Raw genomic sequence first — 27,647 nt, 5'->3', positions numbered from 1 at the left:
CTAGCAACTTCCATGTATGGCATATGCCAAAGTAGCCAAAGGCTACACATTGACAAATTTATCTTTGTGGCAACACCTTCACTTTTTTCTAAATACAGCCCATCAGATAGCCAAAAGATTTTGACCACATTGTTAAATTTGGGTTAACAAAATGTTGAGCAAGGAAACCTTGGAATGAATCATTGGATGTACATGTAACATACATGCATTCAAACAGTACTAAGAAGCACATGAAATGTCAAGCCTGTGATACTAGTAATTGTTATTATGGTTTGTAAGCCTAGATGGCCCACAGCCTTGGAGTATTATTTTATATCCACTGTACACCTATGTTTTGTTCATGATGTTATGAAATGTGTGTTATGATGTGTCTGCTTCTCTGTCTTAAGCCTTGCTGGTTCCATGTTCATGTTAACTGTATAATTATGTGCAGAAATTACGGATGCATAGAGATTCACTATAATTTTAGCATGCATCATAAATCAGTTTTGGGTTTCAATTTGATCTTGTTTTGATTTTCAACGTCTGTCTGCAAATTGTCTGGGAATGCAAGCACACTAACTGGAAAACTTACCAGAGACTTGCAAGCAACTGAGCAATCTGGGATATGACCACTCAATTTTTCAATTAATTCAAATTTGCGGATGCCACTATCAATATGCCGAAAAAGGGCGATCTGAGCTAAGAAGCCATATATTTATATGCCCCCCTTCGAAGAAGAGGGTGTATATTGTTTTGCACATGTCGGTCCGTCGGTCTGTTTGTCGGTCCGTCCACCAAATGGTTTCCGGATGATAACTCAAGAAGGCTTTGGCCTAGGATCATGAAACTTCATAGGTACATAGATCATGACTGGCAGATGACCCCTATTGATTTTTCGGTCACTAGCTCAAAGTTCAAGGTCACAGTGACTCGAAACAGTAAAATGGTTTCCGGATGATAACTCAAGCACGCTTAGGCCTAGGATCATGAAACTTCATAGGTACATTGATCATGATTGGCAGATGACCCCTATTGATTTTCGGGTCACTAGGTCAAAGGTCAAAGTCACAGTGACCTGAAGCAGTAAAATGATTTCTAACGTATTCACACAATGGCTGCCACTACAACGGACACCCCATTTGGGGGGCATGGGTGTTTTACAACAGCCCTTGTAAAATAAGTTTTAATTGCTGACCAGTGCCAGTTAATTCGTATTTTTCACAAATGTATCTCTTCTGACTTCTTTTTATTATGCCCCTTGTAGGGTGGCATATAGCAGTTGAGCTGTCTGTCAGTCCGTCTGTCCGTCAGTCAGTCTGTCCGTCCGTCCGAAAACATTAACATTGGCCATAACTTTTGCAATATTGAAGATAGCAACTTGATATTTGGCATGCATGTGTATCACATGGAGCTGCACATTTTGAGCGGTGAAATGTCAAGGTCATCCTTCAAGGTCAAAGGTCAAAAAAACAAATCCAAGCGAAGTAATAAGCTTTAAAAGGAGTTTCAATTTATCATTTGGCAGGTACAGATCATTTTTTACAATGGAAGTAATATTTTTAAAGGGATATAATCAAAAACAAAAATAAATAAATCAAAGCGGCGCAGAAGGGGGCATTGTGTGACAAACAAATCTCTTGTTCTTTTTTTCTTGCACCTCTTGATGTTGTGTTTTGAAAACTTTTCAGGAAGCTGTTAGAGAAAAGCAGGAGGGAGATATTTGAACTGCCATGGTCTTCAATATGTGAAATGCCATCCATCCCAGCAAGGATTTTACCTGGCCTTTTATTGAATGATCCAAGGACTGTAGTAATATTGATGGGCAGTTTACAGATACAAGTCTGTGTTTTCCTATATTAGTCAATTTACTGAAAGCAGCCTTGTTGAAATAACTTTGTGTGCTAAATGAATAATTTCTTGTTGAGCCACAATTCGAAGCTCATAGCTACTTATATTTGTATGTACTACGGTACTTTGAAATCTGGACTTAACGTTCGTTTGGATGCTTGTTGATTGTTTAACGATGTCATGTTTTGAACTCTGATAGACATACAGACAGTCAGACAGACAAACAGACAGACAGACAGACAGACAAACAGACAGACTGTTTATTTGGACTTATACAATAGTTTGTCTTCATGCTCAAATGTAACACATTATTTTCTGTCCTATAAATACAAATAATATAACATTACATAACATAAAAGTCAATAAAAATAAAAATGAACACAATGTGAATCGATGAAAAGAACACGTTATTTTTATCGAGGGGTTGATGAAATTAATGTCTTCTTACATATTGTGCATACTTTTTGCTGATGACATTGTAAATTGTGCAGATACTGCCGTCAATTAACAGCTGCCGGTAAACGCTTCAGCAGAATTTTGTTCTTCAACACGCGTGAATTTGAATTTAAAGAATACTGATGTAATGGTATTAAGAAATGGGGGTCAATATGAGAAATGGCGTTGCAATGATTTTCCAGTAAATACAACGTCTGTCTAAGTTATGCTGGTCGGCTGCTAAAAGTTAATTATGGTAGTCGCTAGGGTACGGAAATCATATTTTGCCATTAAAGAATATCAAATTCTGTTCGAATATTTCTGCGGTCCATATTTCTTCAAATTATTCGATGCCATGATTAAACCAATACTCACACTTAGAATCTAATTCTGTGGGTTTTCATATAGTTATGCAATAGGGCTAGCTCAAATAGAAGCCTGCAAGTACTTTTTGGGTGATCAAACATAATGCATACAAGAGCTGTCAGAAGACAGCGCGCTCGACTTTGGATTCTGTAGGTTCATATATAGTTATGCAATAGGGCTAGCTCAAATAGAAGCCTGCAAGTACTTTTTGGGTGATCAAACATAATGCATACAAGAGCTGTCAGAAGACAGCGCGCTCGACTTTTCGAGTGCTTGACAGTATAACTTAAGCCATCATGGGAAATTGTTCATAATCAATAATGTCAAGATAATATAGTCATATTCTAACTGGAAGAGGACCATAATTGAAAAATATTGATCGCTTATGTTTTAAAGAAGTGGTACCTTATAGAGGATTCTGAATTCAGGTATATTTTCCACAATCTATTGAACATTTGTAAAGACAAAACAAAGTAATTAGATTATATTTCAAGTTTGATAGTAATAGCTTGGGTGGGGTGGTTGGATGGTCTTTCAAAAATAAAATAATAAAATTAAATATTTGTGTTTTTATGCCCCCGGTATGGTGGCATATAGCAGTTGAACTGTTAGTCCATTTGTCTGTCTGTCTGTCTGTCTGTGTGCCCGTCCGAAAACTTAAACATTGGCCATAACTTTTGCAATATTGAATATAGCAACTTGATATTTTGCATGCATGTGTATCTCATGAAGCTGCACATTTTGAGTGGTGAAAGGTCAAGGTCATCCTTCAAGGTCAAAAGTAAATAAATACAATCCAATGGAAGTAATAAGCATTAAAAGGGAGATAATTTCTAAACCTGCCAAATGATATATTGAAAAATTATTTCAAAGCGGAGCAATAGGGGGCATTGTGTTTCTGACAAACACATCTCGTTTTAAACCATGTTTCAAATAATAATAAAAAATTGTGTGGGGGGTGAAGAGGGGGAATAATGTTGGGGTGTGGTCATTTATTTGATGATATTTCAAAAATAAGAAATGGGGGTATTCTTGGGTGGGGGTGGTTTGGGTGGAGTCCATTGTGGTACCGGGGTGTCAGGTAAGTGTTGATTTGTCAAAGTATGAATCAAATCTGATCCTAATTAAAGAAGTTATGGCAATTTAAGCAAAATTTATTTATTTGACCTTAAGATTCAAGGTCATTCAAAGGTCAAATTCAACTTGTCAGATTGCCTCTCCACCCCTTCCACTCATAAAGAAATGGTTTTTTTAAACATGGTTATAAACAAATATTTACTTTTATTTTTGAAAGACCGTCCAACCATCCCACCCAAGCTACTGCTTTCAAACTTGAAATATAATTTTATATGTTTGTTTTATGTTTTTACAAATTTTCATAAGATTGTGGAAAATATGATAGCTTACGTTATACTGTCCAGCACTCGAAAATTTGAGCGCGCTGTCTTCTGACAGCTCTTGTTTTTTATCTAAATGTCTGCGTTCTCTTCGTGGCTAAGATTTGATCAGTGTCCCATATTTTTGTTTGTACCGTTGCAATGTTTCCTACTCCTCGGAGTTCGCTCGATTCTAGGATAGGTGCCCCCTGGAGAGATGACACCTCAAAGATTTTTAACTGGGCGGATATAAGCCCCCTCACTGTTTTTTATTGGGCCGAGAACTGCTAAGAAATTTCGCGGCGAGTAAAGTCGATAGATAGAGCGATTATTACAATGAAAAAAAACGCCAGTAACTTTCTTGCTAATATGGCCCTTATTTAAACACAACTTTTACATGGCATTCATTTACAGTGAATGGTGCAAATGCGTACAAAGGGACTTAAATAATATTATCACGTGGCTAAATTAAATTGTCACCGCATACAATGTGTAACGGGTATTGTTTTCACAACTTACTCGCCATAAGTAATTGATTGCTCACCATTTGCATTCAAGTTCTTATTAGATACAATTGTTGTTTGAGTAACTGTTTATGGTAAAAAGGTAATGATGATGATGCCAGATGGCTGCCGTTTTTGGTCGTAATTTACGCCCGGATGTCCATTAACAGAAGCGCTGGTCTACAGACACTGGTGCACTTTTTTGCCCCTTGAATTGTTGTGAGGGGGCAGATATCAGCCTACTTAATTCTGACGGGGGGAGGGGGGGGCTCGAGGAAAAATGCTATTTTAACTATGTATAAAGAGAGCATTTAGGTCGTATTAAAGTATCATTGATAAAAACTTTGCATGACTGTAGATCTGATTTTATTAATGTATTGAATACAATTATAACTTTATCATTAGTCATGCGGTCAAAACTTCCTCAATGACACAAATAGTTAACAGCTCCTTTAACTGCTCGCAATCCAGATCAAAAGTCAGATCATTTGCAGTTTCTTGCTTTTTCATAAGTGCAAATCATATACCATATTTGTTTTGCATGTTTTGTTTGATAAAGAATAATACATGTTAATAACTAACAAATATAAATATTGACATTAATGTTGTTAATTAAGGTGTCCTGATGACTAACCAATACCTTCGTACATTCACGTTAATTCTAAATAAACAATAAAATTAAGTTTGTGTGTGCGTTTGTGTTTGCTGCGCATTCTTTACCATCTCTGAATCACGTATACATATTATAACATATACTCACTAGCAAGCATAACATACACCAATAAAGAACGACAATAGAGATGACACTAAACTTAATGTGAGACAATTTACGCTTTGATAATCTCTTTATTCTTTTAATCTAGACATTTGGCGACCTTCAAACCCGCCAACACGCAAACAGGAAGACTACAATTGACATGTGTCACCCTTTTGGTTGTTCTGGCGCGGTGTCTTGTTGGTGAACTTAAAACCTTCCAACGTGTTTTACTGATTCGTAAGAATGCAGCCCTCAAATCACCAGATCACAATTTTGTATGTGCTGCTGCCCAGCGTCGTCCTTCGTTCATAATTCGTCAACTTCACGTATCATTAAAGTGGCCTTTTCTCGTTTTGGTAAATTGACCAAATTTAAAAAAAATACTTTCAGATTCGCAAATTTTCGTTGTTGTTATGATATTTGTGAGGAATCAGTATTACTGAACATTTACCATGCTCTAAAATATCCATTATACGCATCTTTTTACGATTTAAAATCCTGAAAATTATCAAGCGTTGCAATGTGAAACAACTGAATAATTTTAAGAGTTCTGTTGTTGTAGTTATATTTTGTGACACTACGAGGATTGCTTACCGGTACACAACCGGTATAACCGTTAAAATGCAGAGCATGATGCGCCATTTTGGTTGGATGCCATATGGATCATTAGGAAGTGTCTGACGCTCGGAGCACAAGACTGTTACAGAAAGGCCTTATCAGTCACAGGCCGATGGATTGACGTTGAAATGATAGGCAACCTCATCAATCCCATGTTAAGTCACCATGTAAAGACTGGATAGATATATGGGAAACTACAGTGACCAGACTGGAGAGGGTAAAGATGCCATTCATGTACCGGGTGGTCAGCAAGGGTGAGGCTTGTAAAGTCAGAAATATATGATGGACATTTAAATGTATGAGCTTAGTTTATTTAGCTCGGCTGTTTTCTGAGAAAACCCGAGGTATTGTCATAGCCAGCTCGTCGTCCGGCGTCTGTCAACGCGTCGTGCTAAAACCTTAACAGAGGCTCTAAAATCAAAGTGCTTCCACATACAACTTTAAAACTTCATATGTAAATGCACCTTGATGAGTTCTTCATGCCACACCTCTTTTTGGGGTCACTAGGTCAAAGGTCAAGGTCACTTCTGACAAGCTTTCATTTATTCAAAACTGCACCCACAGCCAAGCGTTGGCACCCGCCATGCCGTGCTCTTGTTTAAATAAATATATTAAGCTCTAACCCATGGCAGCTTCCAAAGTGTATGTATGAAGCATTATTTGTAAACAAATGTACTGTTGTGATTTGGGACCTGTTTGATTTAAATATGGAAATTGTAAGGAATGTTATGAGCTGAAGTCGAAATATTGTTGCGTTGCACTGTTTTATAAATATAAATGATTATTCCTGACATGGCCCATGTGCGAACTTGACCTACACATCATCTAGATACTACAACTTCTGACCAAGTGTGGTGAAGATCGGATGAAAACTACTTGAAGTAGAGAGCGGACACCATGCTCAATGTTTAAAACGCACATAGTGACCCCGTGACCTAGTTTTTGACCCGGCATGGCCCATATTCGAACTTGACCTACACATCATCTAGATACAACTTCTGACCAAGTGTGGTGAAGATCGGATGAAAACTACTTGAATTAGAGAGCGGACACCATGCTCAATGTTTAAAACACACTTAGTGACCCCCTTACCTAGTTTTTGACCTGCCATGACCCATGTTTGAACTTGGCCTAGACATCATCTAGATACAACTTCTGACCAAGTTTGGTGAAGCTCGAATGAAAACTACCTGAAATAGAGAGCGGATACCGTGCTCAATGTTTAAAACGCACTAAGTGAACCCGTGACCAAGTTTTTGACCCGCCATGACCCATATTCGAACTTGACCTAGACATCATCTAGATAAAACATACAAGTTTGGTGAAGATCGGATGAAAACAACTTGAAATAGAGAGGGGACACTAAATACGGACCGACAGACAAGCTCCCTCCTATATACCCTGCTTAACTTCGTTTGTGGGGGTATAATAATCTGATAATCATGAAACTTTTTGATAATGTGTTGTTGGAATAATACATTGTAAAACGTTTGCACTGATGGTGCCATTGCGTAGCGGGTATGGTGTCCACCTTGGGACAGGTGGTTCAAGGCACAAATCTATTATTGGAATCATCGATGCACGACCGCGAAAGATTTCATATTTCAAATATATATTGGTCGTTTTTTTTATCTGGAATTACACATGATACTTAAGAATGAAACAGGAAAATGTTAAGAAGGATGATGTATCACTCCGTTCAACTTTCACATTAGTATCACAAACAACAAACATTTAAAAATAAAGAAAAACCTGACAAGCGGTTGAGATGCCATTTGAGTCGAATTGTCGACAAATCAAGTATCCTCACCATTCAACACACATGCGGCATCTTAGTCTGATAGAGTTAATTTTATACTGTACTATGTTTTGTAGATAAATATCATTACCTGTAATACAAAGGTAGGCCCAGGTATAAACGCAAAAACACGACTTTTAAAAATGCTATTCCAAACTTGGTTAAATTCTTCTCCATGAAACAGGCAATGTAAACAGCAAATATGAAATGTAGAAAAAATGGGAAGTTATAAACAATGGACATATGGAATATTATATTAAAAATAATACAGGGAAATTTATCAGATAATAAACAACCCGTAAATGCTCTAATGCACCACTACTATAATTCCTATGCACCTCAAATAGATTAGTTGTTCATTGTTTAATCAACAACAATAAATTGAACATAATTGGCTAATTCATTAATTCATATTTGCAATAAATACACACATTTTAAAGCATTTTACTCTTTATCAAAACAGCGCTTCACAAGGTGTATAAAGTTTCGATGGTTGTAACTGTTCAAATATGATTTAGTAGTAACTGAATGAACTAGTATAAAAGTCATTGAAATGCAAGTTTGCAAGGAATCAACTGTTTCTGAGACATATAATAAACCACATCCAATAGTGCTTGAGATTTTTTAGAATGTCCACTTTGCAGGACAATCCAAGTCTTTAGGAATAGTTTGTAATAATTATACAGCCTGCAAGCTGAGAGGTCTTTCATATAAGTTGTATCGCAAACCACAAAGGCAGTTACCACAGTCAATCTGTGAAGTATAATTTTCAATCAAATCTCCAAACATTTTCCTTTCAGCCCCATTCACACTTGGCTGTGTTTCTAAGCTCTTCAGCAGAAGGTGGCAATAATGATGGAGGTAAATTTGAAATGTTTAAAAAGGGGGGTAATTCATAATGTAATTCTTCAGTTTCTTCCTCATTATTTTCAGTCTTACGAAGGCGCTTGCTTCTTTTCTCCAACCATTCTTCCAGTGTGGGCTCTTTTAGGTCTTTATTGAAGTTTATGTCTTTTTCTGACTTCTGTCTTTGCTTTGAAACTGGAAAAAAATAGAATTTACAGATGACTCTGAAATTGATGGAGGTTTTTTAAATCAAGATTGTCAAAGTTTACATAAAATGTTGTTTAAACCTATTTATTCTCGCTTGATTGCAGAGAAATACTTGGCTTACTATTAAAACATTTTCAACTCCGTTTTCTGTGTATGACCAGTAATCAGTGTCTTACACGATCCTAAGAATGTTCCCATAAAATGAAGAATTCCAAGACCTTGTGATTGCTAGGCAGATATTATATCCTCTACGTCACACCATGCCCCAAATACACAGATTTTGTCCCTTTAAGTACAGCTTTTTTTTGTTGGTCAACTACATTGGTTTACATTTGTTTCACTGTCAATTACAATCTTTCGACTGTAAAACTTATAAGACTAAAAAAAGGTAGTCAATATGTATAGTAATAACCTTGTTTTCCAATAAACGCATACTTTTCAAAAGATGAACATTACCAAGTCCTAAAGCACTCACCTGAGTTCATGGTACATTAATTGTTGATGACTTGGTCTGGTTATCTAGTTTTTAAACTCCCTTGACAAAGCATGGCATTGGTATTGTCAAGAAAGAAATTCTGACTAACATCAAGAAGTAATGCAAGTTACCAGCTTCTCTGATTAGCAGAAAGGGTAGCTCCAGACCAGAATTCACACATTGGCAGCCTGGTTTGGAGCTACACTGGACCCATATGGTACAAGGCACGTTTTCACACAATGTGTTAACATTATATCAAGAGGATCATGACTAATGACTCTTACATTCTTTAAATCAGGGATGTCACTGTTAGTAACAGCCGTTTCTGAACATCTAGCAAGTCACATTTTTAAGGTCTGACTACATACCAAGTTCTTGAAGATGATGTAGTCTCTCTGGTGTCATGTGGGAAAACTTGCAACTGTCACCAAAGTCACAACTTCCTAAAATCACAGCAAATGTGTCAATATTTATTTTTCCCAATTAAAGCTGCATGTCCAAAAAAAAATGAATGTAACAAATTCAGAAAATATACTTCAGAAGTGTATTCTATAATCTTTGCCTGACAACTTTTTTTTATAAATTCATTATTGTGTAATTCTTGCAGTTTAAAACATTTAAATATGTTGAAATTATATATTATAAACATTCTTACTTCTTTTCTCAATTTTCCTAATATACTACTCAAAATTTCCTAAGGATCACTTTTTATAGTATGTGTAATTTGAAGTTCACCCCTAGCTATATTCAGCTAGCGTCACACATTGATGATAAATCAATACATACAAATAAAATCAAAAACACACATTCTAATATCAAAACATGCACAATAACAATTTAAATTAAATTAAATTGAAGATAATGTGAAAATAATAAGTGATCCTTATCAAATTTTGAGTAGTATATAAAAACTTCAAAAATGTTTCTGTCACCAGTGTTATAAATGTGAGACTGGTTCTCGATTCTGACCTGTCTGAAATCGTGTACAGGGAATTTTAGTGCTTTCTTCTGCAAGTATTGAAGCTGGATCTAAAAAAACACAGAAAAGGCACAAATCAGCAGAGCATATGTACATAGAATGTGTTTGATGCAACATTTTAGTCTTTAAGATCTGACAATATTAAATAATGTATGTGTGTTTTTTCACAATGCAATGCATTGAGCAGTGCTATTGATTGTGGTTTTGGTAAAAAATATTCTGTTTTCAGATGAAAAAATGCCAATAGTCATGCTTAGAAATAAGCAGTCTTTATCAAATAAATCTAGTATGCACAGATATTGCTTCTAAGTAGTTTATGTGCGTACTGAAAAACTAAATACCCAGACTTTGTGAAGGCTGTAAAAGTCAGATATTTTAATCTCACAAGCATCAAAATATTGACAAACTGAAATGATATTTGCAACTATTCCTCTGTTAAATAAATATAATATATAAGTCTCTACAAATAAATTCATTGAATTTCATTGAAATTGGCCAATATTTATAAGAGTATGGTGTTGTGTTTCCCATAAACAAATATTTGTCGACTACCTCAAATGGCAACAGATAAAATTCACTTTAGTATTAACCTGAAATCGTATACTATTTTATATGGTTTACCTATTTTGAACAGATGTACCTGTGGGCTTTGCTGTAACTATTTCAAGTATTTGGATCAAACTCAAAGGGTTTATTATGGACAAATTTATAAATTCATAATGCCATTACCACGAAATGCATCATAATGCTGCTTTTTTAAACGTTGGTGTTGGACGCCTTTGAAATGATTTTTTCTATTTACACCTGTATCTGCAAATGATCTGTCACAGAAATCACAGTAGTAACGTTTGCCCATCGTTGCTTTCTTTTCCCTTAGAACTAATAAGTTGTTATTGTTTTGTCGTATTGATTGGAAACATTTACAGTTGTGAAAACAGCATCGTCTCGTCTATCCTTCAAATATTATTTTCTTAAAATGGCTTTATTTCGATTGATTTCACCCTATTTCGTCGATGGATCACAATTGTCATGTCGAACGTTGTTGTCATTAACAGGTTTGTGTATGAAAATATTAAATTGAGGACTTATACGTTTAATTCACATGTCCGCCTGAATCACTGCCCATTCGGATAAATAATTCGGATAGTGTTGGAAGCATAGTAACATCATTCATTCAACATTTATTTTTACGGCATAATCCATTGGTGTTAACTCTCAGTAATCCGCAGACATACTTAAATTTACAGTTTATGTGCTAAATATACAAATTTCAGATAAATGACTTGCACGTTTTGAGAAAATGATCAAATAGAGATTTGATTAGACATACATGTAATTCACTTTCAAGAGCAGTGCTCACGCTGCTGCCAGACATTGTCGCCAATGGCGATTATTTTATCCAACTGGATATTATGTCTTAAAATTGTCTAGAAAAAAAGGTGATTATTTTATCCGCCTACATCAAAAAAAAATTGGCTCTAAAAGTTGTCCGGCGAGTGCGAAACGCCTGTAAATCGGGCCATCAAGCAGGAAAAATTGATAATGAGATTACCTGTGTACACACTCGACCCTGTGTATTGTCATACACGCGTCAATATCTTCTGCGACATCGTGGCCTAGAGCATTTTCTCAGTGTCTGACAGCAGTGATATATTTCGGAAAAAAACGTCTTTAATCTCCCGTGCTTTACCAATTATCGGTAACTGTTAGATATATTAATTTTTCGCCAATTATAATTTAATTGTCATTATTGAAAATTGCCGCGAATATTGTAGGCTGGTTTTGTTTTTCACGCCGTTGAAAATTGCTTCATGAAATAATTATTAAATCACCATCAACAAATTATCCCCGTTATTACTGCTGTTTGTCGTTTGCTTTAACATTTCTTGATGTGTGATAATGATTTCAATTTAAAACCAGGTAACCTGGTAAAAAAAAAACTGAAAAACACTTCTTTTCTCCATTTGAAGCATTTTTTAGCAAAACAGCAACAACACAAATCCCCCAATTTTAGTCAAAACGCTGCGAATTTTTCCCAATTCAAAGGGACCTGGCATATGCCATTGCCAGCTAATTTTAACGAAACACGTGTTTGGAATTACACTGAGGTGGTGTATTTAAATCACGCGCTGTGACGTTATTTGATGTAAACATGATCGGCTTTGTGAAAGTGTTATTGTTTGAATAAATCATTTACATTTGATATTGGCCCCTGCCTACAATATAGCAGCCGATGACAAACGTCGTAATAAGAGATAAAGCAGTCAAACGATATGCACCTTTTATTTAATGTGCAAAAGGCGTACAATTTTTCGGATTGCCGTTTTAGGATACTGTATTTTTGTCGTTGATTATGATTTATTTTCGAAGTTCATAATAGAAAAAATAGAATGACGAATACACATGCGGTGATACGGAAGGTGTGGTTTATAATATTTCGATGCTGTATTTTTGTCGTCGATTATGATTTATTTTCGAAGTTCATAATAGAAAAAATAGAATGACGAATACACATGCAGTGATACGGAAGGTGTGGTATAATATTTCGAATTGTATTGACCAGATATTGCAATTGGTAAAACTATAATAAAAAAAGGATAATTAGTAAGGGCTCTGGGTGGGGTGGGGGCTCTGCCCAATTCAATTCAATTCAATTTTTATTTTAAGTCGGTGCATATATGGAAATATAAAACATTTATTATCATAAGTATGTAACTGTAGCTGATATCTGGTTTGTTAAGTCACACCCACAACCTTGATTCTATTCTTTTGTAAAGCCATGATAATATTTTATAAGAAAATGAATTGTTTTTAAGTATATATATATATGTATATAATAACTTAAATTCAATAAATATACATTTAATAAAACATAGATAAAATGAGATACATTGTTTTTTTCTTTTTGCCTTCAGTACCAGTCCGCGTCTGTTTTGGCTATTGTTTTTTTAAGGGAAAAATTATGGCTTTTATTTTCTGAAGGCCAGTGTGAGCACTGCAAGAACCATGCATAAACTCATTTTCCATTGTTTATATTAAACTATAATGACAAATCATGTTTTTTTTAATGTGTACAAACTGTTAGAAAATTGTACAAAAAGTGAAAGTTAATTTATTATTATTAGCAAAAAATATTCTGTCTTTTCTGTTTAATTGTCAGATAAATTAGCTTGTGTTGTGAGTTTTTTTCACTTGTATTTAAGATAATATCACTTGAATTTATATTGATCATATAAATGTTTATAACAATTGTCAATTTGGAGTTTCGATTGGTGATTTAATAGTGCAAGGTACACATGTTCTATCTTTGGCTTGTTAACTGACCTACACAATAATGGTTTTTAGAGATGACAAACGCCTATCTGTATCTCGGAATTAATATTACATTATTTTAAATTCTGAGGTACAGGCATTTGTTTTCATTAATATAACTTGGTGAACACTTGGCTTCTAAAAAAAACACTGTATTTTTGATAAAGCTCTGCATGTCAAATACGGTGAGTACACGAACATGTATTTTCAGTTTGAGTCTCTGTCATTAGTGTTATTTAGCTCATGGATGTACATTACTCATTCACTTTTTGAATCGGTGACAAAAGTTTGAAAAAGCATATTTTGACTCTTATTTTTAACAACACGCTGACCTAGCTTGGAATTGCATTTTTACTTAAGACCATACATGCCAGAAATTTTCAGGTCCGAATCGGGACATTTCATCAAAAAGGTCGGTACATTTGACCAAAAAGCCCGACACCTAAAACGATCAATCTTGCCACCTTTACTGTAGTCAGTAATCAGTATATCTTTATATTACATACAAAATCTCATAATTTCTGCCAAATATTGGCGATAAATGTGTTTACGAATTTCATGAACACAGATGTTCTCCATTTTCCGGAAGTAAACACACATGTGCACTAAGCGGATGAATCCATGAGGTGAAATGTAGGGCATGCTTGTATTTGACTTCAATTTGGGACAGAGGCATGCGTAATTGTTCAATGCGAGGTGCGTGCATCGAGCACTGTTTTTATTCAACCAATCATCAATTAACTCTAAATTTAGATTGATGCAATAGGTACAAATTATTTTCTGAAAATAAGTCAAAAACGAAAGTAAATTTATATCAAACTTCAATGTGTATCGGTCAGCGCTCAATTTGTTTGATACACAAAACTGGTGTTTTGACAGGTTTTTTAGCTGGTATAATACACAGAATACAGCGTAATAGAATCTTTGGACTTGATTTGGGCCATGGAATACAAATGCAGTCAGCTTTTAATTCACTATGATTCATCTATCCCTAGCAATTAGCGACCCCTATCATATAAACACCATGGTGTGAATGCCCGATACAATCAATAATTTGCCGATAGAGCACTGATAAGGTGTCAAAAACGACACTGGATCACTCGACTAGTAGATATGGTTTGTTAATTAGGGGGCAATAAAGGGATAAGCGATGGTAATTTAAGCCAGACAGCGCTTGAATAGCGAATTTTATTGTGACCTTAACATTATGTCGTTTTGTACAAATAAAGGAACAAATTGTGTCACGTTGGGACAAACAACCAAAAAACAGGACTGTCCCGCGAAGCTCGGGACGTCTGGCATGTATGCTTAAGACCTAGAAAATGTAACAATACTGCCTATAGTTTACATGTATGAAACTGAAAATGAGAGCAAGTCCACTTTAAATTTAACAAATTGAGAACTTGCATGCTTGTGATAATTTTGATCGCTGTTCATGTAGTTGCATGTCATGTTTACGATTTATAATGGTGGGTTGATTGAGAATTTTTGCAACTAATTTTACTTTGATGGCAGAACATCATTGTACTTACATATATCTGATAATCTGAGTGTCCAATTTCAAGTGAACACTGGCTTGCTCTAATTTTGATCAATGGCAATTCTGACTGTTTCAGTTTCAAGATGTTACTGTGACTCGCAAGTAAAGGCAAACAGTGATATTAAAGCAAATCCGTTGTTCGAAAATCGTAATCCAAGGTATTTGTAACAATATGTATCTTTGGATTTTCTTAATCTTCCTTGTGTCTGCAATGAATGAGTTATATTGAGTAATTAATAAATTAATATAATAAAATGTCATAATTGCAGCAAAAACGGACTTAAAAAATCAATTATGACTCTCTGTCCTCTGCTGTTGCATATATAAATAATCATTTTAAACCAGAGGTTAAAAGGGTACCAGTTTTAACTTTAACCAACCAGTCTTGTGAAATGTAAAATCAGGCTAGTATCATCAAAATAAAAAATATTTTATAATTTTATAATTTATGTTGTCAGGCAAGTGGAAATTTCATGTTGGTTGATTTAAAGAATCAATGAAGAATGTGATTATTATTATTATATTCGGTCCATTTTCTATTTCAGAGCTCTGGAACGCATGGGTATTGCCAGGAAAGTCCAGGGTTGGAAATTTCAGGCACCCCGTAAAGACTTCTATCACAAGTAAGATGGGCTTTGGCTGGTTTTAACATACATGTAGTGTAAGAATTGAATACTGAATATATTATATACCTTTATTTTCTTAAACAAGGTCCATTTTTATATATATTTAATACATGATCAATACATGTTAATATCTAATACAATCTTTAAGTTCACTGTTGAGCAACACTAAATTTTATTGACACACCCTGGTATAGGGTATATATGCGCAAATCCTGCTTATTGAAGTTTCTAAAAAAAGCTGTCTTTTTAAAAAAATCCTTTCAAAATCACTTGTCTCTATAACCATTATTATACCCCACAAACGAAGTTTAGGGGGGTACATAAAAGTGAACTTGTCGGTCGGTCTGTCTGTCAGTCCGTATTGAGTGTCCGCTCTCTAATTCAAGTAGTTTTCATCCGATCTTCACCAAACTTGGTCAGAAGTTGTATCTACATGATGTCTAGGCCAAGTTCGAACATGGGCCTTTCCGGGTCAAAAACTAGGTCACGGGGTCACTTAGTGCGTTTTAAACATTCAGCATGTTGTCCGCTCTCTAATTCAAGTAGTTTTCATCCGATCTTCACCAAACTTGGTCAGAAGTTTAACTAGAGGATCTTAAGGCCAAGTTCGAACATGGGCCTTGCCTGGTCAAAAACTAGGTCACGGGGTCACTTAATGTGTTTTTTAACATTCAGCATGGTGTCCGCTCTCTAATTCAAGTAGTTTTCATCCGATCTTCACCAAACTTGGTCAGAAGTTGTATCTAGATGATCTTAAAGCCAAGTTTGAACATGGGCCTTAAAAACCAGGTCATGGGGTCACTTAGTGCGTTTTTTAACATTCAGCATGGTGTCCTCTCTCTTATTCAAGTAGTTTTCATCCGATCTTCACCAAACTTGGTCAGAAGTTTTATCTAGATGATCTGAAGGCCAAGTTCGAACATGGGCCATGCCAGACCAAAAACTAGGTCACAGGGTCACTTAGTACGTTTTACACATTGAGCATTCGAACATGGGCCATGCCGGGTCAAAAACTAGGTCACGGGGTCACTATGTGCGTTTTAAACATTGAGCATGGTGTCCGCTCTCTATTTCAAGTAGTTTAAATCTGATCTTCACCACACTTGGTCAGAAGTTGTAACTAGATGATCTGAAGGCCAAGTTCGAACATGGGCCATGCCAGACCAAAAACTAGGTCACAGGGTCACTTAGTACGTTTTACACATTGAGCATTCGAACATGGGCCATGCCGGGTCAAAAACTAGGTCACGGGGTCACTTAGTGCGTTTTAAACATTCAGCATGTTGTCCGCTCTCTAATTCAAGTAGTTTTTATCCAATCTTCACCAAAATTGGTCAGAAGTTGTAATTTGATAATGTCTAGGGCAAGTTTGAATATGGGTCATGCCAGGTCAAAAACAAGGTTACGGAGTCACTTAGTGCGTTTTGAACATCACAATGTTGTCCGCTCTCTAATTTCAGTAGTTTTCATCCAATCTTCACCAAACTTGGTCAGAAGTTGTATCTAGATGATGTCTAGGTCAAGTTTGAATATGGGTTATGCCGGGTCAAAAACTAGGTCACGGGGTATCTTAGTGTGTTTTAAACCTCACCATGTTGTCCGCTCTCTAATTCAAGTAGTTTTTATCCAACTTCACCAAAATTGGTCAGAAGTTGTATCTTGATAATGTCTAGGGCAAGTTTGAATATGGGTCATGCCAGATCAAAAACAAGGTCACGGAGTCACTTAGTGCGTTTTGAACATCACAATGTTGTCCGCTCTCTAATTCAAGTAGTTTTCATCCAATCTTCACCAAACTTGGTCAGAAGTTGTATCTAGATGATGTCTAGGTCAAGTTTGAATATGGGTTATGCCGGGTCAAAAACTAGGTCACGGGGTATCTTAGTGCGTTTTACACCTCACCATGTTGTCCGCTCTCTAATTCAAGTAGTTTTCATCCAATCTTCACCAAACTTGGTCACAAGTTTTATCTAAATGATCTCTAGGACAAGTTTGAACATGGGCCATTCTGGGCCTAAAACTAGGTCACGGGGTCACTTAGTTCGTGTTTTAACATTCAGCATGGTGTCCGCTCTCTAATTCAAGTAGTTTACATCCGATCTTTACCAAACTTGGTCAGAAGTTTTATGGAGATGATCTTAAGGCCAAGTTAGAACATGGGTCTTTCTGGGTCAAAAACTAGGTCAAGGGGTCACTTAGTGCGTTTTAAAAATTGAGCATGGTCTCCGCTGTTTTTTGTGTAGACGACATGCAAAATATTGTGTGTCAATGCGGCATGTGGGTGTATTCGTCACGTCTGTGACAAAGCTCTAGTTTTTATCTATTCTGAGCACAGTGTGCTCATGTTGAGCAATGTGGTCTCCTTTTGTTTGTCTTTCGTTGTCTGTCCTGAGTTGTCCATTATCAACATTTATATTGTGAACGCGCAGAAGGCCACAATTGTTACCCAATTTTCATTCAACTTGGTCAGCACATCTGACTCAATGATAACTCAGCTGAGTTCAAAACAAGATCATGTGGGGTAAAAAACTAGGTCAGAAGGTCAACTTAAAGACAAAGCATGTGAACCCTGTAATAATAACATTTTTACCCTTTATCTTGAAACTTGATTATAACATATGTTATATTGATATCTCAGCGAGGTTTGCAAATGGTTATGGTCCATAAAAAACACACATGGCCTCTAAGGGCTAGGCAGTTTTCTATGGCAATAATCAAACCTTGTGAAAACTTAAAAAGTTGCATTTTTTATAACCAATCTTTACAAAACATGCAAATTATTTGTTGTAATGATATTTCATCTGAGTTAAAAAAAAGGCTGCAGGCTGCAAGGCATTTGGACAGTTTTCCTTACACTCCAGAAGCAACTTTGGTGACTAACTAAATAAAACTTGTTCATAACATTTGTTCTAATTACATCTTAGGGAGCAGGCAGTGTACCTCATATGGATATAGTGAGAAATTGTTAACAGAATGTGCATGCATCTCATTGAGATCTACAATCAAACATGGTTTGAGGTCACTAGGTCAAAGGTCAAGGTCACTGTGACCTTAACATTCAAAATATAACCTTGTTTCTAAAATAGCTGCCGTTCGGCTTCAAAGTGCAGTAGGAGGCATTGTGTTTAACAAACACAGCTATTGTTTTCTTCTAAATCATCATAAAATTTTCTTAGAGAATTCGGTCTTATGAGTTATGATATTAGTCCCCTACCGGTTTCACCGGAGTTGACTTATGGTTTTGTCTCCGTCTGTCCGCCCATCACACTTTTCTGGATCCTGCAATAACTTTAAAAGTTCTAAATATTTTTTCATGAAACTTGGAACATGGATAGATGGCAATATGGACATTATGCATGTCATTTCATTTCATTCCTGCGTCAAAACTTCTGGTTGCTATGGCAACAAATAGAATAGAAATACTGCTGAAAATGGTGGTTTTTCTGGATCCTGCGATAACTTTGAAAGTTCTTAATATTTTTTCATGAAACTTGAAACATGGATAGATGGCAATATGGACATTATGCACGAAATTTCTTTTTGTTCCGACGTAAAAAATTCTGGTTGCTATGGCAACAAATAGACAAGACATACTGCTAAAAATGGTGGTTTTCTGGATCCTGCGATGACTTTTAAAGTTCTTAATATTTTTTCATGTAACTTTAAACATGGATAGATTGCAATATGGACATTATGCACGTGATTTCATTTCGTTCCGACGTCAAAATTCTGGTTGCTATGGCAACAAATAGACTAGAAATACTGCTGAAAATAGTGTTTTTCTGGATCCTGCAATAACTTTTAAAGTTCTTTATATTTTTTCATGAAACTTGAAACATGGATAGATGGCAATATGGATATTATGCACGTCATTTCATTTTGTTCCTAAATACAAAATTTTGGTTGCTATGGCAACAAATATATAAAAAAAACTGGAATTTCTGACAATGGTGGAGCCGGTAGGGGACTTATATTGCTTGACAATAGTCTTGTTTCAACTGAGCTAGAAAATGTGTCGGATCAGTTGAAAAACTTTGCCGCAGAAAGCGGGGTAGTTTTCCCTATATGGCTATAGTAGAACCTTGCGAACACAATAGAAGTCACATTTTTAGGCCAATCTTGATGGACATTTATTTTAATGATGTCTCAGCTGAGTTTAAAAATGGTTCCAGTTTGTTGAAAAACATGGCTGCCAGGAGTTATCATGGCAATGCTTTTATACAGCTTTTATAATAGTGAAACCTTTTGAACACTGTAGATGTCATATGTTTTGCCCAATCATCTTGAAACTTAGTCAAAACATTTCTTAGAATGATAACTGATCCAAGTTAGAAAATGGTTCATTAAAATAAAAAAGAGCTGCTTTGGATGTGGTTGCAATTTTCTTTCTATGGCTATAGTGAGATATACTGGTTTATGTGGGTCTCAGTTGAGTCTCTTAGGGCTACTGGCTCTCATATTGTATTGAAACTATCATTGGTGGATAGAATGGGTTAAGATTGTTTTCACCTACGTATCAGATTTTTTTTCCAAAGTTACGGAGATTCATATAACACTTGTTGCTTTACTCATTAATAATTTTCTATAATCTATAATCTTGTATTGCAGATGATATTCAATTTTTAATCAGATCACATAAATATGACAGCAGGTGTTAATATTTTTTCTGCAGAACTTTTTAATACTGATTATGTTTTCAGATTGGTGTATGACAAGACAAAGATGACTGCCCATGTTGTTCACTCCTCTGGAAAAATTGTAATTGAAGCATCTACAAAAGAACCAGCTGTTCTTAAGTATCTTTACAAGTAAGGCTTAATCTTGATGCTACACTTCATTGTATCTTGTATGGATGTAAAAATTAATTTGTTAGGCCATACTAATTTTGCAAGACATTGTTTTCAAATCTGGGATTTTAAAAGTAGTCTTTTATAAACCTGTAATACCAAAACAAATTATGGAATAAGAAACCAATACTGACTAAAGTTCTACACTTTATGCTAAATTTTCTTCAAAATATACTATCTTGTGTGTAATGTTTAGCTAAAGTCCTTTTAAATGACTTGGCATTTACATCATGAGAACTAAATTTTACTTTTTTTTGTTACCAGAATTTGCACAAGTTTCTGCATTGTTTTTAAGCAATAACTTGTTTCTTTATCCATAACAAAATCTGCAGGTATAACCAGCCAACATTTACGTGACACTGACTTATATACATGAATTGAATTATATAGAAGCACCAATATTACACCTGCACACATTTTATTACTGAATGTGTGTAAAATAGATAAAATAATATCCAACTTACATGCTTTTAAGCTATAAAGTGAATCTCATGGATGGCAAAAGCTGAGTATCATTCACAAATTCAAGCATGTAATGTATAGTCGCTGTCGTTGTATAACCTCGTAGCTCCAAAATTTGCAATTTTTTTCCCGTCTTTTCAGAATATATGAAGTCTGGCACGTGTTTATGGCTATATCTTGTATCTCTACGCCAATCAGAGCCCTTGAAAAAGCCACGTGACGAAATGTTGTAGCTTTATGTTGGCTTTTTTGTCGGGCGAAAAGTCGTAACGCTTGTAGAAAAACATGAAATTGTGTAGTTGCGAATAAACATTAAAAAAAGTGTGTTTTATGGAAGTTAAAGGATATTGTGTTAATCGTAAGTAGTTAAACAATGTTTATTCTTATCCTACATTATGGAAATTACTATTATGTTGCAATTAAAAGATAATACTTATGAGAATTAAAAAACATTTTTTTTGTAAACAGTACTGATTAATTTTAAGCTATTAATGTTATTTGATGGATTTTTTTAATAATGAGTATACATTATGCATACTCTATTTAATCATTTACTTAGAAAGCTGTGTTTTTCTTTAAAATAATTTAATAAGAATAAAATCATGCATGTTTCAAAGCTACGTCCTTTCATCCCGACATATTGTTATGCGGCTTTTATTGCTACGTTATATCACCTCTAAGTACGTCATTTCGTTTGGACAAATTTGACAAAAACATTTTTAGCTCGACTATTATATATGAAATATTAATAGTGGAGCTATCCTACTCACCCCGGCGTTGGCGTTTCCGTGAGCGTGCAAATGTTAAAGTTTGCGTACTACCCCAAATATTTCCTATGTCCTTTGACATATTTTCATTTTATATTTTGCATACTTGTTAACCAACATGACCCAAACCTATAAACAAGAGCAGACAACTGTGTAAAGTATTTTGACAGAATTATTGCCCCTTTTATACTTAGAATATGCATATTATTGATAAATCTATGTTAAAGTTGGCGTACTACCCCAAATATTTCCTATGTCCTTTGACATATTGCTTTCATATTTTGCATACTTAATTGTTTACCAACATAACCCCAACCTATAAACAAGAGCAGACCACTGAATCAAGAATTTTGACAGATTTATGGCCCTTTTTATTCTTAGATAATTGAACATTTTGCTTCAATTGCCATAACTTCTTTATTTATGATCAGATTTTATTAATACTTTGACAAAACAACACTTACCTGGATACCAATACCACTATGGATTCCACCCAAACAATACCCCACGCCCCAACCCAGAATCCCTGCCCCCCCCCCCAAATTTATTTTATTTTTCCTTTTTTTATTTTTGAAAGATCGTTGAATAAATGACCACACCCCATATTATACCCCCCCCCCCCAATTTTTTTATATTTCTTTTCCTTTTTTATTATCGAAAGATCGTCTAATAAATTAATGAATATGAACAATAACCCCATGATGGCTTACATTATACTGTCAAGCACATGAAAAGTCGAGCGCGCTGTCCTCTGACAGCTCTTGTTATATTTGCAGCTACGATGTTTCCTATCAGGACGAATAGTCGTACCTAATAAAAATGACAAAACTGTGGTGACGAAATATCGTAGCTACCATTTCTGATTATAAGTATGACTTATCAGTATGACTTACGCATCTACGGCTTATACCGTATTTTGCAGCTTCATTTGTTTGGTATTTTTACAGAATTTCAATTTCTAAAACATCGTTATAAAAAAATGTGACGTTTTTTCTCTCTCCTGAAAAGTTGGCATTTTGTAGTTACGAGGTTTGAGAACGACATGACGATATGCTGAATAAAAATAAACTTAAACCAAAATAATATTTCCTTGCCTTCAAGTATTACTACCAATGGTCTGGTTTTAGACACAATGACGTAAGTGCCTCATGGAATCTGGGTCAGCTGTTGGCGAGGAGAATGTTGGAGTCTGGAATCACGGAAGTGTTCTATGATGCAGAAAACAAAGTGACAGAGGATGAAGCAGAGGGATCAAAACCATCAGAAAAAGTGCGATGATTATTTCATTTAGTTTATAATTTAAACCCATTTATGCCTAGTGGACTCTCCCATACTTCTAAATTGGATCAAATTATTTCCAAAATAAGGGATGTCTAGCAGGGTTTTCATTAGGAGGCGGCCGGCGGCCGATTTGACCGCCTCAAATGTTATTCAGGCCAGCTCAAATTCAGAAAGAAAATTTTAAAAAAAAACATCGGCAAATTTTCACGACGATGGCGAGATATTTAGTATTCGTTAATAAACTAAATGTCTGAAACGGAAGTACAAATGTAAACAACCTTAACCGATATATGTTAACTCCTTTCTCATTAGTCGAATTGATATAATTGTCCAATCATGGAGCGGGTAACGAGACTGTACGACTTTGATTCAAGGTCACAAACTGTGACAAAGTCAACAATTGAATATGTTAAAAAAAAGAGAAAAATAAACGACTTTTTGTTTGTGTTTCGAGTAAGAACGATAGTTCGCTGTTGAAGTTATCTTGTTCCAGTTTTGTTAACGTTATATCATTTACCCGAACCTCCATATAAATGCACTTTCCTGCTACACTTACATTTCGTTTTTTATTCGATTTTCGACAGATTTAGTTGATGTTTGGTTTCTCCGCGGAGTTTTGATCCTCCGAGCGGTAAGTGGATTTATTTGTTACCATATTTTACAGGAGGGTGAGTCTTATTTGCAATAACTACTTGTGGACTAGTCATTTAAATTGGTTTAGTTATATATTTTGAAATGTCATTGTCATTATTGGAAGTTACAACTTATTAAAATGTTAAAATTTCCAGTGTTTGTTTAATTTAGATTTTCATTATTACTGTAAAGAATACATGTTATGTACTGCACAGAAATTATACATTAAGCTAGGGCCCGGGCCCTTCGTCCCCGACGGGGACATTCCACCTCAGACCCATGCATCTACATGAAAATTTAAAGAAATAGATTGTGATATTTGCTAGCCAAAGTATTTTTTTTCTGTTTTGAATCTCTTAAAAATACAGGTGTCTTAAAGCTCAGGAGAAGCGATTTCTTTGTTTCAAATAAGCTAAATTGCAGGTGCTTCCCTGGCCCCCTGTCCAGGGTGTGCCCTGAACCCACCGTGGGCCCTATCGGCACCCAGATTTTATTTTCAGGATTTCAAATTTGGGACAATTGACACCCCTGAGAGTTGATGCAACCTGAGGACTGAACAATTCACATTAATATCCTCTATTTTAACTGAGGAAAGTAATGTAAAATATGTGCCCAAAATCGCTCAGAAGCCACGATTTGGCACCTTTATTTTTAAAAAAATCAGGGGAAGCATGCCCCCGGACCCCCCTAGCAGGTTGGCCTCCTCAAATGACTCTAAAGCCTGCTACAAAGAATCCTAATGAAAACCCTGGTCTAGTATATTTATTTCTATATTTAGAATAATAATTACAGAAATTCCTTTAAGCAAACAGCGTAGACCCTGATGAGACGCCGAATCTACGGTGTCTCATCTGTGTCTACGCTGTTTGCCAAGGCCTTTTTTCTAGATGCTAGGTATAAATGGGTTAATATATGAGTCATCAAACTGTTTGATGAATATGTTACTTTATATATATATGTGTTTGGGATTTTAAATCTAGTGTGTTATCTATCTTTCGTATCATAAGGTAACCATTTGTTATGTGTGAAGAGGATACATAAAGACATTATCTGGTATTGTGTTATAAAATATTCTTCAAAATTCACATCTGTAACATTATCGTGTATCCATATACATAAAAAATGTACATGTTTTTAATTTGGATGAAAAGTCTGCACAGTTTTTTATCCAAAGTTAAAGATCTAAGAGTGAGTTGTCTCCCATGCGGTAAGAAGTTTTTATTCAAAATTCAAATATTAAAACCCATGCTTTTCAGGAGAAAGAGTGATATTGTAGGCAAGGTCTAATTTTAGGATGTTTTTAATCAGTACAATTAATTTACAGGAAATACACGAAGAGCGCTTATTTGTTGCTAGTTTTTGTCATCTATAGTACACAAAAAAAAATTACAATGCTTTTCGGATAAATTTGTATGCCCCGTTTCGAAGAAAAGGGGGTATATAGTTTTCGCACTGTCCGTCAGTCTGTCTGTCAGTCAGTCTGTCACACATTTCGTGTCCGCTCTTTAATTTAGGTAGTTTTCATCCGATCTTTACCAAACTTGGTCAGAAGTTGTATCTAGACAATATCTAGGTCAAGTTCGAATATGAGTCATGCCGGGTAAAAAACTAGGTCACAGGGTCACTTAGTGCATTTCAAGGATTTAGCATGGTGTCCGCTCTCTAATTGAAGTAGTTTTCATCTGATCTTTACCAAACTTGGTCAGAAGTTGTATCAAGACAATATCTAGGTCAAGTTCGAATATGGGTCATGCCAGGTCCAAAACAAGGTCACTGGGTGGGGGTCACTTAGTGCATTTCAAGGATTTAGCATGGTGTCGGCTCTCTTATTTAAGTAGTTTTCATCTGATCTTTACCAAACTTGGTCAGAAGTTGAATCAAGACAATATCTAGGTCAAGTTCGAATATGGGTCATGCTGGGTCAAAAACTAGGTCATAGGGTCACTTAGTGCATTTCAAGGATTTAGCCTGGTGTCCGCTCTCTAGTTTATGTGGCTTTCTGATTTATTTTGATATTCTAAGACATTTGTATGCCCCCGAAGTAGGGCATATAGTGATCGGACTGTCCGTCCGTCTGTCCGTCTGTCACACTTTTAGTTTAGATTTTGAAAAATGCTCATAACTTCTATGTCGCTTCAGATAGCAATTTCATATTTGGCATGCATGTGTATATGGACAAGGCCTTTCCATACGCACACAAATTTTGACCCCTGTGACCATGACCTTGAACTTAGGGTCCGCGTTAAGGTTTCAAAATCTGCGTTTAGGTTTCGAAAAAAGCTCATAACTTCTACCAAGCGTTTATAGGGGGTATAAGTCATCATATGGTGACAGGTCTTGTTTAAAACAATTTTAAAATACTTACATGCAATAATGTTTTATGGTAAACATATGTATAACACATGGATAAACACATAAAACTATAAGGTAGGTAAATAACCAAACTATGCTAATCCAAACATATACATGCATTAACTAGGTACCTGACAAGTTATATTTCGCACCGGATATATCGCAATCGCGATTTTTGTACGCTGCGAACCGCGATATAATGGAGTTGCAGTTATTTATTTATGCTTTACATTGACTGGCTATTTTGCAAAGTAACCACATATTCCTACACATTTTTTTGTTTTTAAGCACCAACATCCTTAGTATGTTTTATGGTCTTACAGTTGTCTTCATATTTTGCAGATTGAAGCATTTTTCTCTGCGCTGAAGGACAATGCAATCAAGCTGAGTGAGCCTGATCCTGTGAAGTTTGAGACGGTCCCTGGCATCAACTACGAGGGTTACACCCGCCTGGGAGAGAGGAAGAAATATCAGGAGGACTACCAGAAATTGTGAGGGGCAACCAAGGGGACAACTATAGACTGTGATGGGCAACCAAGTGGACAACTAGAAACTGTGAGGGGAAACTAAGGGGACAACAAAAAACTGTAAGGGGTAACCTAGGTGAAAACTAGAAACTGTGAGAGGCAAACAAGGGGACAACTAGACTTGGTGAGGGGCAACAAAGGTGACAACTAGAAACTATGAGGGGCAACCAAGGGGACAAATATAAACTATGAGGGGCAACCAAGGGGACAACTAGAAACTGTGAGGTGGTAACCAAGGGGACAACTAGAAACTATGAGCGACTTGCAGTGGGCAGAATGTACAAGCAGATTAAACAATATATATATGTAACTTGTTTGATGATATTTGTACCAATTAGATACAAATTTAGGAAAACCCAAAAAAAAAATTGAAAAAAGGAGGCATTTTTGTTCTTCTTTCAGATAAGGGCATATAGATCAACCCTTGTTAGCCCTTGTGTTCTTTTTTATGCCCCCCTTCGAAGAAGAGGGGGTATATTGCTTTGCTCATGTCGGTCGGTCTGTCGGTCCGTCCACCAGGTGGTTGTCAGATGATAACTCAAGAACACTTGGGCCTAGGATCATGAAACTTCATAGGTACATTGATCATGACTCGCAGATGACCCCTATTGATTTTGAGGTCACTAGGTCAAAGGTCAAGGTCACGGTGAACTGAAATAGTAAAATGGTTTTTGGATGATAACTCAAGAATGCATACGCGGCCAACAGGGCGAACTCTGAAAAATATAACTGAAGCAACTGGTATGTAATCCTAAATCTATAATTATTCCAATGAAACATCATCCTTTGAGTAAAATAAAGTGGATCAGTAAAATTATTATCAGAATATGATTTTTTTTGTATATTTTGTATATTAAATATTGTGTTAATGTTTAATTTTGTTGATTAATATAAATATAAGCAGGACAGGGAGGTAATACACTATTATATCTTCTTATATACCAGGGGAAACCAAATGGCAATAAGTTAAACATTTCATGTTTAATGAATAGAGGATATCACCCCCATTTTTTTAACATCATGTAATAAATTACACACCACACTTAAACCCCCCTCTCACCCCCACCCCCCCCACCCCTGCCCCCCCACCAACCCCCCGTGTCCCCCCAC

General features: G+C 35.7%; 3 protein-coding genes across 4 annotated transcripts in view; 2 read left to right on the top strand and 1 right to left on the bottom strand.

Moving 5' to 3' along the window:
• Positions 1-27,647, top strand: part of LOC127841010 (DNA-directed RNA polymerase II subunit RPB11-a-like) — a 492,318-nt gene that overhangs the window by 18,650 nt on the left and 446,021 nt on the right. The window contains exon 4 of one of the 2 annotated variants that reach the window (XR_008030668.1): positions 1,671-3,822. Coding sequence is in view for 1 of the 2 variants with exons in the window: in XM_052369506.1 (XP_052225466.1) it covers positions 1,671-1,706 (36 nt within the window). In the remaining variant the exon portion in view is untranslated. Of the gene's footprint in view, positions 1-1,670; positions 5,193-27,647 lie in introns of those variants that run through there. The other variant, XM_052369506.1, reaches the window with a different exon arrangement.
• On the bottom strand, positions 4,725-11,290 carry LOC127840976 (zinc finger matrin-type protein 5-like). The gene is made up of 4 exons (XM_052369451.1): positions 10,920-11,290; positions 10,181-10,240; positions 9,580-9,654; positions 4,725-8,724 (listed from the first exon to the last, which is right to left on the bottom strand). Exons 1-4 carry the CDS (start codon positions 11,044-11,046, stop codon positions 8,480-8,482), a joined length of 507 nt encoding a protein of 168 aa, XP_052225411.1. The 5' UTR covers positions 11,047-11,290; the 3' UTR covers positions 4,725-8,479.
• On the top strand, positions 11,081-26,917 carry LOC127840933 (39S ribosomal protein L18, mitochondrial-like). Its single transcript, XM_052369402.1, has 6 exons — positions 11,081-11,245; positions 15,119-15,200; positions 15,588-15,665; positions 20,369-20,476; positions 22,872-23,013; positions 26,353-26,917. The coding sequence occupies exons 1-6, from the start codon at positions 11,167-11,169 to the stop codon at positions 26,503-26,505; spliced, it is 642 nt and encodes a 213-aa protein (XP_052225362.1). The 5' UTR covers positions 11,081-11,166; the 3' UTR covers positions 26,506-26,917.

The sequence above is a fragment of the Dreissena polymorpha genome, chromosome 1, assembly GCF_020536995.1.
Source record: "Dreissena polymorpha isolate Duluth1 chromosome 1, UMN_Dpol_1.0, whole genome shotgun sequence".
Lineage (NCBI taxonomy): Eukaryota > Metazoa > Mollusca > Bivalvia > Myida > Dreissenidae > Dreissena > Dreissena polymorpha.
The sequence above is the reverse complement of the archived record's forward strand: the minus strand, read 5'-3'. Positions and strand labels throughout refer to the sequence as shown.

What these genes read in the sequence shown, in the direction of transcription:
- LOC127840976 (XM_052369451.1), bottom strand. Translation starts at nt 11,046, where the DNA reads ATGGGCAAACGTTACTACTGTGATTTCTGTGACAGATCATTTGCAGAT. An exon ending in CTGTACACGATTTCAGACAG is followed by an intron (nt 9,655 to 10,180) that starts GTCAGAATCGAG and finishes CTGTGATTTTAG; the next exon opens with GAAGTTGTGACTTTGGTGAC. An exon ending in ACATCATCTTCAAGAACTTG is followed by an intron (nt 8,725 to 9,579) that starts GTATGTAGTCAG and finishes ATTTTTTTCCAG; the next exon opens with TTTCAAAGCAAAGACAGAAG.
- LOC127840933 (XM_052369402.1), top strand. Translation starts at nt 11,167, where the DNA reads ATGGCTTTATTTCGATTGATTTCACCCTATTTCGTCGATGGATCACAA. An exon ending in TTCGAAAATCGTAATCCAAG is followed by an intron (nt 15,201 to 15,587) that starts GTATTTGTAACA and finishes TTTCTATTTCAG; the next exon opens with AGCTCTGGAACGCATGGGTA. An exon ending in GATCAAAACCATCAGAAAAA is followed by an intron (nt 23,014 to 26,352) that starts GTGCGATGATTA and finishes CATATTTTGCAG; the next exon opens with ATTGAAGCATTTTTCTCTGC.